This window comes from Neodiprion lecontei, chromosome 7, assembly GCF_021901455.1.
Source record: "Neodiprion lecontei isolate iyNeoLeco1 chromosome 7, iyNeoLeco1.1, whole genome shotgun sequence".
Classification (NCBI taxonomy): domain Eukaryota; kingdom Metazoa; phylum Arthropoda; class Insecta; order Hymenoptera; family Diprionidae; genus Neodiprion; species Neodiprion lecontei.
The window spans coordinates 871,610-889,253 of NC_060266.1; the positions used below are offsets into that span (position 1 = coordinate 871,610).

At 39.3% G+C, this 17,644-nt stretch overlaps 4 protein-coding genes across 9 annotated transcripts; 2 read left to right on the forward strand and 2 right to left on the reverse strand.

Annotated features, from left to right (window-relative positions):
- The first annotated feature begins 676 nt into the window (after positions 1-676).
- On the forward strand, positions 677-4,515 carry LOC107219461. Its single transcript, XM_015657686.2, has 8 exons — positions 677-717; positions 813-912; positions 1,189-1,341; positions 1,650-1,838; positions 2,066-2,254; positions 2,340-2,522; positions 2,593-2,727; positions 2,803-4,515. The coding sequence occupies exons 1-8, from the start codon at positions 677-679 to the stop codon at positions 2,917-2,919; spliced, it is 1,107 nt and encodes a 368-aa protein (XP_015513172.2). The 3' UTR covers positions 2,920-4,515.
- A 661-nt stretch (positions 4,516-5,176) lies between these two features.
- Positions 5,177-8,265, reverse strand: LOC107219488 (ras-related protein Rab-1A). 2 transcript variants are annotated; one of them, XM_015657726.2, is made up of 4 exons: positions 8,014-8,265; positions 6,679-7,075; positions 6,339-6,573; positions 5,177-5,984 (listed from the first exon to the last, which is right to left on the reverse strand). In XM_015657726.2, exons 1-3 carry the CDS (start codon positions 8,034-8,036, stop codon positions 6,373-6,375), a joined length of 621 nt encoding a protein of 206 aa, XP_015513212.1. In that variant the 5' UTR covers positions 8,037-8,265; the 3' UTR covers positions 5,177-5,984; positions 6,339-6,372. The 2 variants fall into 2 exon arrangements, with proteins under 2 accessions (XP_015513212.1, XP_046601093.1); XM_046745137.1 differs by lacking the exon at positions 8,014-8,265 and adding an exon at positions 7,612-7,868 and having other exon boundaries at positions 5,402-5,984.
- A 39-nt stretch (positions 8,266-8,304) lies between these two features.
- On the forward strand, positions 8,305-11,280 carry LOC107219456. The gene is made up of 6 exons (XM_015657681.2): positions 8,305-8,602; positions 8,679-8,829; positions 8,915-9,013; positions 9,102-9,472; positions 10,164-10,484; positions 11,149-11,280. The coding sequence occupies exons 1-5, from the start codon at positions 8,532-8,534 to the stop codon at positions 10,171-10,173; spliced, it is 702 nt and encodes a 233-aa protein (XP_015513167.2). The 5' UTR covers positions 8,305-8,531; the 3' UTR covers positions 10,174-10,484; positions 11,149-11,280.
- LOC107219465 (cyclin-dependent kinase-like 4) lies at positions 10,877-17,381 on the reverse strand. 5 transcript variants are annotated; one of them, XM_015657690.2, is made up of 6 exons: positions 16,829-17,381; positions 13,342-13,531; positions 12,599-12,946; positions 12,080-12,346; positions 11,698-11,856; positions 10,877-11,590 (listed from the first exon to the last, which is right to left on the reverse strand). In XM_015657690.2, the coding sequence occupies exons 1-6, from the start codon at positions 16,894-16,896 to the stop codon at positions 11,444-11,446; spliced, it is 1,179 nt and encodes a 392-aa protein (XP_015513176.1). In that variant the 5' UTR covers positions 16,897-17,381; the 3' UTR covers positions 10,877-11,443. The 5 variants fall into 5 exon arrangements, with proteins under 5 accessions (XP_015513176.1, XP_046601090.1, XP_046601091.1 ...); XM_046745134.1 differs by lacking the exon at positions 16,829-17,381 and adding an exon at positions 15,951-16,356; XM_046745135.1 differs by lacking the exon at positions 16,829-17,381 and adding an exon at positions 15,088-15,712.
- Positions 17,382-17,644: the final 263 nt, after the last annotated feature.

Consider the following 17,644-nt stretch of genomic DNA (forward strand, 5'->3'; position numbering starts at 1 on the left):
AATTGAACGTGGAAATTTAGGATCGGATCCAAGATTTAATGAGGGAAAATCAACAATTGATCGGCGAATCGAATGCTGGGAAGATGATGAATGAATCACAGTTCAAAATCACGGAACGTTGTACAGTCCGTTATTGCAAACTTTTGAACGGTAATATGTAAAGCTGTAAATACCTTTTCTACGTCGTTTACAGCATTCCGATAAATTTAACGGAGCCAAACAAAGAAAATATCGGTAAGCCAAATGTGCAGGCTATGTTGGGGGGGGGGGGAATAAAAAAAAGTTCAGAGTCCCAAGAATGAAAAAGTTGTGGAAAAAAAAATCAGAAACCAACTTGAGGATTGATTGAATTGCTGGTATAAGAAACGAAACGGACATATACGTATAATACGCGTGAAATCATTGTTTCAGATCAATTGGCCAGCTAAAATCTGCATATTTAAAGATTACATAATTTCATTGAATTTTCATTGTATTCACAGAGGGCAAAAGTGTCGTAACTAGAAATGGTAATGTCTACAAAGGATGAGGTGTTTGAAGCAAAGCTTTATCATGAATTGAATTGATGCGACGAGGAATTTATAAAACTGGCGTTCTTATAGGGAAAAAAGCTGAGTTTGCTGCTGCCGTTGTAAGAAGTTAAAGAATTGCTAAAATCGTTTGTATTTTGTTAATTATGAACTTGGTATTACACCCAGGAAGTAAAAATTTTTTGCAGTAAGGCAGATTGATAATCAATTACTTATGATCAGCTGAAGTCGAAGCATTAATTGGAAGATTAAAATCACGCCAACTTCAAATCTCTGATTTAGAAAGGGAACTGATTCCGTGAAAACTATTAGCAAAGATGTTGGAAAAGTGAATTGCCAGCTTCAATCCAGCTTCTACTCTTCAGAGGCTAAGTATTCTAAAGTAAGTGAAGTAAGTTTGCGAGGCTATACGGGCTCTCGTTATTACTCGTTTATGGAGTAAAATTAGATCCTCTTTAACGGAAGTTTTTATGTTCCGAGACAAGAAAAGTACGACTTTGATTTAGAGACTGCTGAACTAAGGTAGAAATTAAATGATAAACATACCGAGTTAACTGACATTGAATAAGAATTAAAAGAAAAAACCGCCTTCATGTCCTTGGATGAACTCAGAGATTTATAATCTTCGTTTGGAACTCTGTGGCCGGACCTGTTACAGGTACTTTGGATGTTGCGAATTCGAGCGTGTATGTTTTTGTGTTCGCTCTTGGGTCCAAAGGACGTGTCACCTTGTGCGTGTATCGCGGATGACCCGAGAGACAAATCGGGTCTAAAGAGGCTTAGCGAGCAGTTTAACCGCAAACGCCTAAAGGTAAGGTCTAGCGATAGTAATCCTTCGCAGATAACGTGTTAGCATTGTCGTTAGGTTTATGGTTGTTATAATTTATTTGCTTGGTTAAAATTCTATCGCGTGTACCAACCAGATAAAGTCGAGCGGTAATATTCCTTCATAGTTGACATGTTAATATTGTTGTTGAGTTTATTGTTATTATAATTTATTTCATTTTGTTTCGATCCAATAAAATTCCTCCAATCTTTAACAGACCTGAAATCGACCCAAAGATATGGTGGAAACTATGTACACGACATGCGATATTACAATCCAATACCTCATTACAGATGGCTTCGGCAGATGAGAAAGACATGAGATTGACGGAGCAAGACTACAGAACCCATGAAATCCACGAGGATTTGAAAGACGCAAGGGAAGCTCTTGCATGTCTCAGCGTTCTAGCTGAGAAAGCTCGTAAACGTCCTGAAAAATATATTCAAGCACTGAACGCCAAAATGATCACTCTGACTCAGAAGGTGAGCCAACGCGACTTTGCAATTTTGATCGCTGTTCTTAAATTATATTTAATTTAAAATGCAAGCATATTAATATTGACGTTGAGTTTATTGTTATTACAATTTATTTCATTTTGTTTCGTACCAATAAAATTCCTCCAATGTTCGACAGCCCTAAAATTGACGCAATGATATGGTGGAAACTATGTGTACGACATGCGATATTACAATCTAATACCTAATTACAGACGGCTACTGCAAAACAGAAAATAGAAAGTATGAGCGAGAAATACCACATGACCGTCGAAATTAACGAGCATATACAAGAAGCAAAGGAAGCTCTTGCCTTTGTCAAAAATAGAGTTGACAAATGTGCTAGATGTCCTAAAAAACACTTTCAACGACTGGAGATGAAAATTTCCCGTCTGGTTGATAAGGTGAGCCAACACGAATTTGCAATTTTCATTGCTGTTGTTGAGTTACATTTAAATTAGTTTTATTCATTTATTTATTATTTTTTAGCTCAATCAAATTGAAGCGAACATTATAATAAAAAATACGGAAGATCTAGATCGCAGACAAAAAAGCCAATCTTCAATACCCGAGAGTCCCAACACGCATAGAATATCACTTGATACGCTGATCGAAAGTATTGATCAACTCACCGTAGAACGTGATAGTATTCCAGTAACGCTTCGTGAATTGGTAATTTAACTTTCTGACTGAACAGCAATAGTGCCCTATTGAATCTTTCAATTTGTTTTCTTCCATCTAGCTTTCACTGATCAGAAGTTACAATCCAAGAACGTCAAGAATGCATAAAGTATATGATGTGATAGCCCATATAGTCAATTCATTTGACCAAGCGAAATTGGAGTTGCGTTCATTGGAAGACGAGGAAACTAAACTTGTGAGTTAATTTAGAATAATTATTTACTACTGGGACAAAGAAGCACCGTTCGTGAGAGCAATTTTTTCATTACAGAACAACTCGATCGATGATTTGACGGATGTGGTAACAGCATTCAGTTACAGAGAGGAATTCAAAAAGCTATTAGAGAGAAGTGATTCGGTCCTTTCTATGTTAAAGGGGAAAAAATAGCGTGTAGCTTAAATTGCAGGTCAAAAGTAAAAAAAATAGATTAATATTTATATTATGTAGCCATTTTTATACGTAAATAAATGAATGAATAAATGAAAATAAAACAAAAGTATCGACAGCAAAAATGCAGACAGAGTCGTTGAATAATGGTGGAAAATGCGCGGACTTTTAAACTATACCATGTAAAACGTTATTGAAACATTAATGTGGAAGAAAATTGAAACAGTTGTAAATACGGTGATACCTTTTCTATTTCATTTACGTGATTCCGATAAATTTACAGAAGCCGAACAAAGAAAATATCGGTAAGCCAAAAGTTCAGGCCACGTTGGGAGGGGTAACAAAAAGTCAAGTTCCTAGAATGAACCAGGTGTAGAAAAACCAGTTGAAGATTGATGCATTTCGCAACGAATTAAAAAAAAAAAACAAAGAAAAATAAACGCATAACGTATCACACCTTATGCATAATTGACTATATTTATTCATTAATTTTAAATGGAAAATTCAAAGGCTTCGATATTCCAGTTTCGTTCGGTTTTCTTGGATTTCTTTTTCAATTTTTATTTAGTTTTTTATCAATTTTTCACCATCGTTACCGTGTAATATTAACTACATAAGAATCATACATATAGAGAATTATACATCGCTATCATCCCTGCATGTATGTGAATATTGTTGTCGTCTTCCGTTTTCTCGCTTAATCATTTTCTTTATTTAATTTTAATCCTAAAAATAACAAACACGACAGAGCAGCGGTGCACGACACAATAGTAATAATAATAGTAATAACAGTAATTAATTAGTTGCGTGATTTAATAATGAGAAAAAGAAAAAGCACGTTATGCGGATATAATGAAACTACAATGTTTATCACGCACGCACAAACGCGCCTCTATTTATTTATTTACCTCTTCATGGCGCATATTATTGTTTTTACTTGATTTTATTTTCATATTTCTTTTCTCTTCTGATTCTTCTTCTTCTTCTTTTTTACCATTAAAATCAAACCGTGGTGATATTACCCGATATTTATACTGTTACTACAGTCCATCTGTACCAACGATTGTTTTCCTTTCTATCTCTTGCGCTTGTTTTTGTATAAAATGTAGTTTTACCTTATGCTTTAATAAGATAATTTAACTTAATTTTATTTTATTCTTTTCGTTTTCCAGCGTGTACAACTATTTTAATTTCTATTTATACGTCTATTATAATTTTATCCTATCGTTTTTGTATATAAAATACAAATACACTGTCTCGCATCGATATTTCTCCGTACATACCTATAACTGTTTTCGAAAAGTGTTCTTGCCATTGTCAGTCAATGTTTAATTGCATCGTACAGAAAAAATGAAAAGCACAAGGGGCTGCAGAGGAATAATTAAGTAATTTTCATCCAGCGCACGCTTTGCTGCAGCATGCGTACGATATTCGTTAATCAAAAGTGCACAAAATTTCTGCAGCGTGAGTCTTCGATCTACAGGTATGTGTGTGCATGCGTATGTACTTTTATCGATCCAACTTCGATTAACATTTTTCAACCCGCCCGTCTTTCCCGTTCTTGCGATCAAAAACCTATACCTATCGTACCTATAATGTATTCGGAAAAAAATAATATTCACACCATAGTGATCCAAGAATCCGGACGGGACAAAAAAAAAAAAAGAAGAATAGAGGAAAATGGAAACGCTGTCGAGATAGAAAAAACAAAAGGATAAAGAAAGTACGTTTCGGTCTGTGTAAAAGATAATAATCTCACCGAAAACTCGCAACTATGTGACACACCATACTATATTACACTGTATGTTGTTACGAAAAGTAGTATATGAACTGTAAGCAAAATGTGTGCATGTAGATACATCAATTTCAATAACATTCATATATAAAGATAATAACGAAGATATTATAAAAGATAGCCCGAAACATTAAAAATAAGTTGCCTTTGTAACGCTTTTCCATTTCGCCTTTGACTGTTTATTCTTCTTCTTCCTCTTCTATGCTTATACGTACACGTACAGTATGTAACCGTTAATTGCAACTAGCTATAATTTCAAGGAGAGGGTGAGGATCGCGTGTTTCCCCCTCTTTTTTCGAATTGTAATCGAAATTATTCTCTCGATTATTTGGCGATCCAAACCACCGCCGATAATGATGATGATGATGGTGGTGGTGACGATGATGATGGTGATGACCATGACGATGACGATGATAATGATGATGACGACGATGGCAATAATAATAATACTAATGATAATAGTTATAATAATGATGGTTGTATATATTATTACACGATCATTCAAGTACAATAATAAAAAGAATTTTCTCTTTTCCGTAGTACCTATGGAATAACAATTATTCGCACAATTCGACGACGTAGCCTGCACGTGGGGGAAACTGGGATGATCGCAAATATCTATCTGTGCAGGATAATGATTAGTGATGAATTAGGGTAGAAAGAAAAATTTCAATAATAACAAAGATGTAACTTACAGTTGTCATTACCATTATTATTATAAATCCGCGCACACGCGAGTATTCGCATTAAAAAAAAAAAATTGATCTATTTCCTCTTTATCCTAATCATTATTGTTATTATTTTTGCCTTGTATTTTCGGTTCTTTCTTTCCTCAGTTAAAATCGATCGCAACGACGTGGCCAACGTCCAATATTATTATTACTATTATCATTATCATCGTTATTATTATTATTATTTGCCAAGTGTAATTAGTTTTGTTTAAAATAATAATAGATTATAAGAAAACTAGAAATTTTGTTGACGATTTCTTTTTCACTTCTTTTTGTTTTCTTTTCGTTTTCTTTCCTTTCTTCTTTTGTTTTATTTTACCAACTCCCTATTCCTGTAGGGGAGTTGGGATGGTCCGTGTGATGACGTTGATTAGGTTTTCCTTTTTTTTTTTTTGTGTGTTTCTTGGGGGGAACTTGTCGTGGAACTCGCTATTATTGCGCAGTGGAGAGGGAGGAGATGGAAGATGAGAGGGTGGTTCTTGTTTTTCTTTTTATATATCGCCGACCGTCAAATAGGACTGCCAAATTGCGACGCCGTGCTGAAAACAGATGGAAACATCTTTTCATTCGACTTATTCAGCATAGATTGGGTTCGAAATTATGAAAACTTGGAGCAAATAACACGAGCGTAAAAAAGTACCGACAATACTATTCAAATAAGATTCTAATTTTGAATTCTCATTTCGAATTCATGCATACCTCTTACATTTATAATACCCGAGTTTGTTTTACTTGAAAATATGAAGCAAAAAAATCTTTGGAAACAAATAACGAATAAACAATGATTAGAGATTTTTCTAAGTTGAGAGAAGATGTTGCTAAAAGTAACTCCGTTCTACACATTCTGTTTTCAACTCTGCTTGCATAATGCATAAGAGAAAAGGTTAACTCACAATAATTAGCAGTGAGAGAAAATGTTCAGATGTTTCAGCAGCACCCCGACTTGGATGTCTCAATCGGGCGGCCTTGATCAATCTTGACTTTGTTGGCCGGGTCACTAGCTGCGCTCGACGGAGGACCAACTCTCGTTTTAATTTCCGCAGCCATCGTAATGAAAGCCTGTTCGACGTTCATTGCATTTTTCGCAGATGTTTCCAGGAATGGTATTTGTAGTTGCTCGGCATATTCCTAGCGGTAAAAAATGAGAGTAAGATAACCACAATTGAGGGTGAAGAAGAAAAGAGAATTCTGGGTACATGAATTTTTCAGTCAACTCATTTAGGATAAATTTACCTTAGCTGTTGTATAGTCGACCACTTTTTTAGTGTGCAAATCGCACTTGTTGCCTACAAGTAGCTTGTTAACATTGTCGGAAGCATAGCGATCGATTTCCTCAAGCCACTGTTTGACATTATTGAATGATTCCTGATCCGTGCAGTCATAGACGACAATGATGCCGTGCGCCCCACGATAATAGGAAGATGTTATAGTCCTGAACCTCTCCTGTCCTGCAGTGTCCCATATTTGCAATTTTATCGTTTTACCATCAAGATCGATCGTTCTTATTTTAAAGTCGACTCCGATGGTGCTAATGTAGCTCTCTGTGTAAGTATCGTCGGCAAAACGGAGCAGCAGACAAGACTTTCCAACGCCAGAGTCGCCGATGAGCAAAAGTTTGAACAAGTAGTCACTGAAATAAGGAAAACAAGGTCATCGTCGGTTAAAAAAGTAGAATAAAAAATAAAAATGACGAGAATAGGAAAGACCAGCTCTTTTTTAGCGAAGAAAGAAAAAACAAATAAAAGAGAGATAAAGAAAGAAAAAAGCATCATTTTTCGCAACATCATCGTCATCATCGGCTCGATGGTGACGTGGTCGTTAATCGCCACGAATGACTAAATCAATTACGAACAACCGACTAGTTCGAGTATCATCGGCGTAAACAATGACGACCTGGGATTGCAATTGCGGGCGTGGGACGAGGACAAAGTCTGAAAGTGCGACACGCGCGGTCGGCCGAACGAATAATGCTAGATTCCCGTGTTTCACGATCGAAAAGCGCGACTGGCGAGTGAGAAAGAGACAACGATCAAGGGCGGGGAGAGAGGGAGGGAGGGGCGAGATCTGTCAGTGCTCGACACGATGTGACTCAGAATATTTCCTATGCTGCTGGGACGGCGACGGACGAAACAATAATCGCAAATGTACACAAAAGCGTAGTAGTACGTAGAGCAACTGCGTAATTGGCATAGTATCGACGTTCTGGCGGTGATGGAGCGAGGATTTGGCGTTCTTTCTTCACTTCCGTAGACGATTTCGATTTTCACAATAACGGATTGGGGCAGCGAGAAGACGAATAACTGCGCGTATCGCGCGCGGCGAACGTCGACTCGACGGGATATAAAATCTGGCACTGCTCTCGCCCAAAGTTGTTGGAGAAACGGAGAAGAAACTGGCACGTCATGCATTTCAATAGGGTACACATAGCGACGGACAGACGACGACGTCGCGGATGACGACGGCGGAACGAAACTGACGACTGACGATACGGCGATGCTCGTGCCGATATAATGCTTATGCACGCGATGACAGGATATGCAGGCTTAATTACGGGACTTGTATACTCACTATTCGGGGTTCATTGTGGACATGCTATTTTTCAAACTACAACCGTTATTTATATTTCCACCACACTTTCGAGGTACTTAGGAGAACCTTGCCGCTCGGTAAGGCTCGGGCTTTCGACTCGCACTAACGACTGAACTGATTCCGATGCTGCTGCTGACGATGATCCCTGATTGTTCCTCTGCGCGATACACAATATCCAAACCAGTCGAAACAATGGCGGTCACGGCACCTCCTCCCTAATACGAACGAGCGAGATCTACCATTGACGTAATGCCAAAGTGGCAGTAGGTGCCTACCTTCACTTTCTTGATCTACGTCGATTCAGCCGTTTCGCTACCGCAACGCCGGATGCGCGCGCAGTCTCTTCGCTCCTATCGTTTGTTTTCGGGACACTTCCCGAATCACCGAATCCTCGACGATTTCAAGCGGGCATCGGTTTATTTCTGATTTTTCTTTCAAGTCGTTGCTCATTGTTTTTCGCGCCGTTTGACATTGATGGAAATTAGTTATCATTCGCAATGTCACGATATGTTATCAGAACCGTGATTCCGGAACGGATGAAAATTATCAACGAAATTCCTGTCGAAAAGTTAGCTCACGCATTCAGTGGATTCAAATTATAAGTCGTAAGGTCTGTACAACCGAAAATGTTATTTCTGTTGTAGTAAATATCAACCCTGGCTACCGAGTCCTCCGAACCTTCTCCACGCTGCAGGTGATATTGTGAACAATGCTTCGATGCCGGATTGCTGGCATTGGGATGTCGAGAGAGTGGTCAAGTGGTTGAGAAACGAGATCGGCCTCGCGCAATACAAAGTACATATACCGATAAAAATCTGATGAAAATTCTGCTGAAAGAAAAGCTGAATCATCGTTTGGGTTTTCCTCGACCTGCCTACAGGACTGTTTTGTCAAAAATTTCATAAACGGTCGTCGTTTGATCCGCGTCGATGCCTCCGTCTGTCCAAAGATCGGTATTCGGGACCTGAGCCACATAAAGGCGAGTATATAGCAGTTGCGACTTCATAGTAGAATTTTATTATTATCCTAAGAAGCAAGGTTTGCGAATTATAAAAGAGCATCTTCAGCTTATAACAGCTGGTATCCGGAAATTGTTCAATGTCGAGCTAGAGGCGTGGGACAGAAGCCTGAGCCTTCCACCGCGCTATCCTCTGACGCATTACCTCCTCTTTCAAGTGCCGACGGGGCCGATGCGAGAAAATACCAGCCGTGTGGAGCTGTTCAGAAGAATGGGAATCCTCGACAAGGAGGAACCCTGCCCCTTTGGTCATTGGGAAATGGTGGAAGCTACACAGCCGGATTATCCGGCTCGTAGATTCGGGCTTATGAAACGAAAGAGCGTTTATACGCGAATCGAACATCAGCGACAGCCGAAGGGACACTCCTACTTAAGACGATCGAAACTCAGGCACAATTTCTTCCTGAGAATCGACACCAAGTAATTAAAACGGCCACTTAAATTCTGAAAGAATGCAACAATTATTTACTATCTTTATTATTGATTATACACCTTGCATATCCGTTATTCAAGCTGCCTGCGATCAGGCGGGATTTACTTTTCTGACTTTAGCCACTCTCCAAAGTACCCTTGTTGTATGTTTGTTTATAAATAAGAGTTGCGGAGGACGGCATAGGAGTAGTTCATATTGCAAATGCAATAAAGTTCTCGCAAACCCATTAAACCTCAGAATTTTGAACACGGTTCTAACGTAGCTCGTCAGTTAAACGCAACGTGCTTCATGTCGTAAATTTACTTCATTTCATGACGAAGAAAAGTGAAATTCTCTCAGAACTATCACGTTACACGCATGATATAATCTGTCTACATAGGTATAATCTTGTCGTGTTAACCTTTTATCAAATCCGAGTCGTGACTTGGCGTCATCTATGAACTCTGTGTGAATATCAAAAACAGCAGACGATCTTTGGTCCCATATTGTCAGTCTTGCAAGCGGAGTTCGATTAAATCATTGACACAGTGCACGTTAGATCAATGCAGTGAGAAATTCGCACTGACCTAATCAATCCATGCGTTAAACGTCCACTGCTAGCTAACTAATCATCGTCAGTGTGAAAATTGTCCTTGACTCGACAAAGAGTTCGACGGTTAAAGAATTGCAGAATTACAGAACCGCGTAAGCCGTGCCGCCGTTCTAACCCAGCGACTTTAATACCGACCCAACTGTCCGTTGGCCTGCATCTGTGAAAACTATCCAAAAATATTCGAGAATATCAAAAAATTCAACATTGCCAAATTCGGTTTTTCGGTATACGGAATAATCTCAACTATTTTTTGGCGGTATAATATCTGTGTGACGTCACGCCGCTGCAAACAAATGACAAACGATCGAGCCGCCATCTTGAGGAGCAAACGCCGGATTTACTGTCTCGCTGTATCGATAGGATCGATAGCAATCGTCATCATTTCATTCGTGTCTGTGCAACTGCAGGTGAGAATGTTTCTTCTTATACTTATTATTACTACTAAATTATGCCACAGTGGAAATTCTCACTTATCTCATGGGCAAGAGTACGAATAATTATCGCATTGAAGTTAGGAACGTTATCGTAACGATTCATGCTGAGGAAAAACCGTTATTTCGCGATTTTGAAATTGCACGACATTCAGTAAAACTGTAATAAAACAAAACATACTCACATGCCGTAATCTCAGTTCCTTCAAAGTCATTGTAAAATTACGAAAATGGTCACTTTTTTCCCCAATATTTCGTTACTAAGTTCAATCGTGTGAATAATTAGAGTCTAACTTATCTTTTGAGATATTTCTATAATCTAAACCACGCTTATTCGTGGGGCTAAACTAATAAATGGCATAGAAATAGAATAACATTTTATTCGTTGTATTATCGACACTGAATATGATACTCGTATTTAAACATGAGTAAAGCTGTAGAGCAACAATCTTCGTACAGTAATTGTAAGTCATTTTTAGGAATATAAATTCACGTTCTGATGATAGAATAATAATAACGGTTTGCCGATCGCGATAACCGCGCCTAAGAATAAAATAATAATAATGATAGTAATAATAATAATAACAATCGTGATAATTGTAATTATAATAAATTTTAATAATATACAAACCGTTTGCAGGAATCGAACGGATCAATGTCTTTTTCGTACTAATAATAACGGTGATTGTGATGGGAAACAAATCATTCAAGTACCGGCCAACAACGACGATGCAGATGACATTTATGAATAATACGATTATGCATCTTTGCGAGATAATGAATGTGAGTATAATTGTATATTTCACAGTATAGACTTTAAGAAATAATGTCGTCGTTGTTGCTATTATAACTATTATAATAATGCCGTAGTTCTTTATGTTTTTCTTATTCTTATTGTTACCATTCTTATGCCGGTTTATAATTCGAGGAATCTCTCATATGGTCGGTAAATGATCGAAGTTCGGTTGTTGCTGTCTCGACGAGCTTTTCGGCCGGTGATTTTCATTCTGATTGTGATGAACGTTATGCGACATACCAACTTTGGGCAACTGGGGTAATACCATTTGACTGTAGTTCGCATTCTGGAAATACCAAAAAAAAAGGGAAGGTATCGTTTTTGCAATAGAGTTTAATTTTGTTCTTCTATTTTTTTTCTGCAGAATATAAAAAACTGCAAAAAGACACTCACTCTGCTTCTGTCCCGATACTTTCGCAATTTTTCAAACTCTTCCATCTCAACGTCCGGCATTTTGAAGTGAAAATTTTCAAAGTATAGGTGCTCCAACAGCTGATCGCAGGTCCATCTCTTCTCGGGATCTTTATCCAAGCATTTCGTAAGGAAGTCGATCTGCGAATAGGTACAAATAGTGATTAAATTATAAAAGGACGAGGAGTAGCGGGCAGCAAATTCTGAACAGTTTCATTAGAAACTTTGAACTTTGTTGTCTGAATTGATCGATAAGTTTACTATCCGAAACTCGGGATACTCGAATGAAGTTAATTCTCTTAACGCGGTATAAATATTTGTAAATGCATACGTGTCTATATATTATGTGTGTATGTCAATGGACCTGTAACGGAGCACTCGGTCTGTTGGGCAGAGAATCTTCGAGGGGAGTGATCGTCTGAGGCGCTGGCAGCGTAACACCGGCGAAAAATTCGTTCTGCTGAAATATCGCTATGTGCCTCGGCAGCAAATCGCCGAGAGTTTTTCGTATCAGGTAGAGCTGATCGACATCCGATTTCCCCGGCCACAACGCCTGGCCCCTCACCAATTCCGCGAACACGCATCCTATCGCCCAGACGTCGACCGGCGTCCCGTACTGCGTGTCACCTACCTGGTTTCGAGTTAAACCCGATGATCGAGTTATCAATTGAATTGAATTAAATTCAGATATTAAGTGGCAATTGAATTGCGTTGCGGTGCATTGAATGGAATTGAATTTAATTGAATTAAAATTGAGAGTCGAGTTGAATTGAATTGAATTGAATAGAATTGAGAAATGACGCGAGATTTAAATTGAATTGAGAAATTATCTGAGAATTGAATTGAATTGAATTGATCGTGCACCGAGATCATAGCTACTCGCCAATAATTCGGGTGCCCTGTACCACCGTGTCGCAACGTATTCGGTGTAGTTTTCGCCAGGGCTTAGCATCCTCGCGAAACCGAAATCGCACAGTTTGACGACACCGTCGCTGGTTAAAAGGATGTTTTCCGGCTTAACGTCCCTGTGGACGCAACCGAGCCTGTGGCAGTAGGCGATACCCTGAAGTATCTGCCAGGTCAGCTGACGGGTCGTCGAGTCCGGGCAACCCTTGGGGAATTTTTCCATCTCGTTCAGCAGCGTGTGCTCGCAGTATTCGAAGACCAAGTGCAGCTTGCGCTTCCGCCTGAACACCTCCAGCAGGTTCACGAGGTTCGGATGCTTCAGGTTCTAAAAATTATTGTCACGCTGTCGGTCTTACAGAAGTAGGTAAATCTAAATTCGGGTGCCTAACGAAAATTCGGAAAAGAACACTTTTCCCCTGAACTCAAGTGTAATAATATGGTAGAACTCTTCGCGCTCTGGGACACTCTAGGTGGGCTTGCTTTTGATATCCAGCGATGATAAGACCGTTCGCAAGCCGTTGCTTGCGGGCCGACACGCGAAGGTATCGAACGTCGAGGGCGACTCAGTTATTGACCACTGGTCAGAAAGTCGCGTTATAGCGTAGCCAAGCATCGGCCATGTGTCGTCGAATGATGCACGATACGAACATTTTACACCGATAAAAATTTTATTCCAGTCTCGTTATTTTTCCATATCGTAGCCACATATACTTTACCTACCTTTAGCAAGCGTATTTCTCTGAGGGCGATTTTACGGATCAGAGGATCGTCCTCCGTCTGTTGAAACTTTTTCACAGCGACGAGTCGTCCGGTCTGACGATCTCGGCATTGAAAGACAACACCGTAGCTTCCCTCACCGAGCCTGGCAAGACGCTCGTAACGTTCCATGGTCTTGCTTGGCGCCCGGGACCTGCAACGGTTGCGAAAAAGGTTTGGAAAACATTAATGTTCACAATCGCCAAAAGATGAATGATTATTTTCAATACACGCGAATTTCGGGGGTAACGTTTCTTTCGAGAGAACGAACGGGATTTTCGACACTTGTGAGAAAGGAGGATGATATAGTTTAGCTAACTGGAAACAAAAACCCACTTTTTGTACTTGCTGAGACAGGGCAGGGAAAATTGTTGGGCGAATAGCATTATAATCTATAGATTATTTTGCGGGAGACACTCGAGGAAGGCCGGGTAACAATAACTGACGAGGGGTTGCCGCCGGCATTGACCGATGGTCAATGTTCCCCTGAAAGTTTAATATTATCGCACTCCGCATGCCGTCCAACGTAGTGGGCATAACACGTACATTTCCGCGTCTGCGCAATCCCGTGCAGAATTTTTATCTTGCGTTTTTTTGCTCTCTTGATTTTCGTAAATATGTAATTGTCGATTCAAGATATTCAATGTAGAAAAAAAAAACAATAGAAATTATTTTAGAAGATTGTTTTTCTCTCGATAATCATGAAACAAATTTATGATTAGTATCACACATATTATTATATACAGCTTATTGTTGGATAATTGATTTAATTTAAATAGCGATAATTTGGAATTTTTTAAACGACGTGCAATTACATTTGATTCGGATAAAACTGTTAAATTCAATCTCAATAAGGTGCACTACAAAATTACCGGTGCAACAGGGAGATTTTTTAGACCGATTGCTGTATAATAAATTATCGCAGCTTGCAGCGGCAAATTTCAAATCTTTTAACATGACAACGACTATACCGATAATTTAGGACAGCTCAAGCGACGGTATTAATTACAGGCACAAACGAACGTCATAACGCACAATAATTTGTGAAGAAAAAAATAAACTTCACGTTTTCAGCACCGTTGATTATACATAGAAATTAGGAATAATACACACGGGGTTAAAAATTAGACGTTGAAGACACGCGTCGTAGTTAATCCGCGCATACCACTTTACACTGGAGCTGTCAGCCGAAAAGTGACGCGTGTCATTGAATTAACCAAGATAAAATGTTGGTAATAAAACATTTACCTGTTTACTTAGTGAAATATTTTTATTTCGCCGCTCTGTTCACGTCTGATTATCCACGTTGCTTCGTCGCGTTTGAACGACACGTCTCGTTGTGATCTATCGATCTGATCGAGTCGCGAATCTCGGGGGTCGTTGACCTTCTAATGTGACAAGCTTGGAACCGCGACTCGCGATCGATTATTCGCCGAAAACATTCGGAGTAAAATTCTATCCGCACATGCCGGATTAATGCGTACGAAATTCGAATCTTGCGCATAATTTGAACCACGAGTCGTTGAAAGTGGGAGAAAATTGATCGACCGATTTATAGTAATACTGAAAGAATGTCAAGACTTAAATAAATGTAAGAAGGTGTAGAGGTATAATACGTATAATTGTGCACGTAATGAATATTACATGTGTTTTGCAGACGGTGAAAAGCGGGTAACAACAATTGGCCTTATTATATACAATTGTACGTACAAAAATCCTAGTATAGCGTTCATCAAACGTCGAAGTATTGCAATTGTCTAACTTATAGCTGCCGTTGATTGATTGCTGGATTGCGGTTGTAACAAACCCGCGCAGTTTCAATTAATCATTGTTCGAATCGAACGATGTACAGGGAGTAGATCAAAATGCAGTGGAGTTAAATGATACAAGGCGTAAATATAGATCGCTCAACTCGATAAATTTTGAAACAATAACAATTTCGTATCTCGTTACGCGGCGACGAATCGCACAAAACTTCACCGAACGAATTAGAAGTAGAAGAACGCGACGACGTCGTCTGGTTGGCTTCCCATTTCAAACAACTGTTTGTGCGTAGGCATAACCTTAGGCAGCCAGGCTTAGTTGAGGTCTACACGACGACGAGTCGCACACCCGTGATTATCCGAAATCAATATTTGAAATACCTTCTGCACGCGGGTTAACCCCTCGTGTCCTTATGCCATGCTGCTGTACACAAGCTGTTCGGCTCCTTTTCTCAAATAGGTACCCTGAGAAACCAATAAATCGACCACGGCTGGATATGGATATAACCGAACCTTAAAATATTGTGAGCCGTGTTTTTCTAGGACTAGTCGCATCCTTGTTACGAATATTTTACCCCACCGTATAATAATTATTTATTCTGTTACTGCGGTATTTATAGGCAAGGACAAGACGAATTTGCGCGACGATGATTACGCAGCGCCGAATGCTGGTTGTTTTTGAAAAATTGATGAAACGTCGACATCTATGGATACGTGTCTTATCGTTTGACCTTGGATACCAAGAAAAAAAATCTCTCACATGATGCAATCGAGTAACTCGTCGACACTAAGTCTTGGCGAAAATCTCACCTTTGGTTTAGCATTCCAGTGCCTATTCTATGCAGACGCATCACATGTGACCGATAGATTTTTTCATAATAAATACAGAGAATGGACGAATGATACGTGACACTGTAAAAAATTTGCGGTTTAAAAATTCACGACAACCTGGACTACCCACTGTAGAACAATTTTTGTGTGTCTGCAATTCAGAACTTGAACAACGTCGGAGACAGTGTTAGATCGACACGTCAGAAAAATATTCTACGTATACAGTATTCGGCGATCATCGCAAGACGTGATCGTTGGTGATCAAATCAAAGCTGAAGGATTCAGGGAGTCGAGTTACCGGTTGGGGTAACCGTGTGCAAGGGTTATTTACGAACGACCTTGAACTTTACTGCACTAGAGATATAACACGACACGGCACAGTTTATAATGCTGCCGCTGTTGCATACAGCGTTTCGCGTTATTCCTGAATGCGTGTGACATACCTGCCGACAATCACGCCATGCATCGTATGTATGATGTGTTTCCGGTTCATTTGTACAATTACACAAAGACGTACGTACATGCGGTAATTAATGGAATAGGGAATCGATCGATGCTGATTAATATACTGCAACTGGCATCGTTCACACCACATTGCATGTCTATGACTACCGCTGTTACAATCCTTACGAGGGTGAAGTCAGTAACGTTACTGTAACGACGCAATATGATTAGGAACAATCGCTGATTCGCACCTTTCTGATTTTCCGAAATGCATTAAGCCATTATATAACAAAAAAAACAAAACAATATACACTGATTCTGAAAAGTTATTCTAAAACTGCCCAATAATGATTTTTTCTACGGACCTATCGTTACGGTAAAGTTATATTATCTTCAGCCTCGTCAATTCTTACCTTCTCGGCAGCAGAGGTAACGTGCTACCAAATAACCAAAGCTTTCTGTCTTGAAGCCATTTCTCCATACGAAGGCAATAAATAAGACAATCGATCGGTTTTTACGCCAAATTTCACATAAATTACGGCACGAACTCGGATACCTCGGTCATTTTATGTATTCCGAACCGCAGATGATGGTAGGATGATTCCTTCTTACACCCCAATTTTCGTATCGAACCAATTAGTTACGCACAACTAGTCTTTCGTGCAATCGGTTACACGTGCAAACTTTACACGTTTTCGATCGCATAGCATTCGCTGAAAGTGACAATTCTGCTTCTTCTTCTTGTGCCCACTCGCGTTCGATCTTCTGCATTTATCCCATTGAACGATGTAGGGCGGAACCTCTCTACTTGCACCTGACACGAGTGATACTCACTCACTGAATTCAACTTTCCTGCACGATGACGCTCTTATCGCACACCACGCAATCTAACTTTTGTTGTGTATAATAGCGGTATCATGATCGTGGTGCTGATGGTATAGGTATGAGACGTCATTGCGGATCAGGAACAACGTCACCGGGTTGAAATCGACTTTTCGGCTAAACTGTGTTATATCCTTTATTATACAACACACGATGCTGATTCTAGGCATATAACAAACAACACGACGATCGCAGCGCTGCCTTGAAAATCAAACGTGATTTAGATGAAGCTCGGTTCAAATGTGTTTTCCCCCTTTTGCTTCATTTTTATATTCATTCTTGTCGAAAAAGATACGTTTTCTATATTTTTCTTCCGTACGCTTCTCTGTTTATTATCATCATCTTTT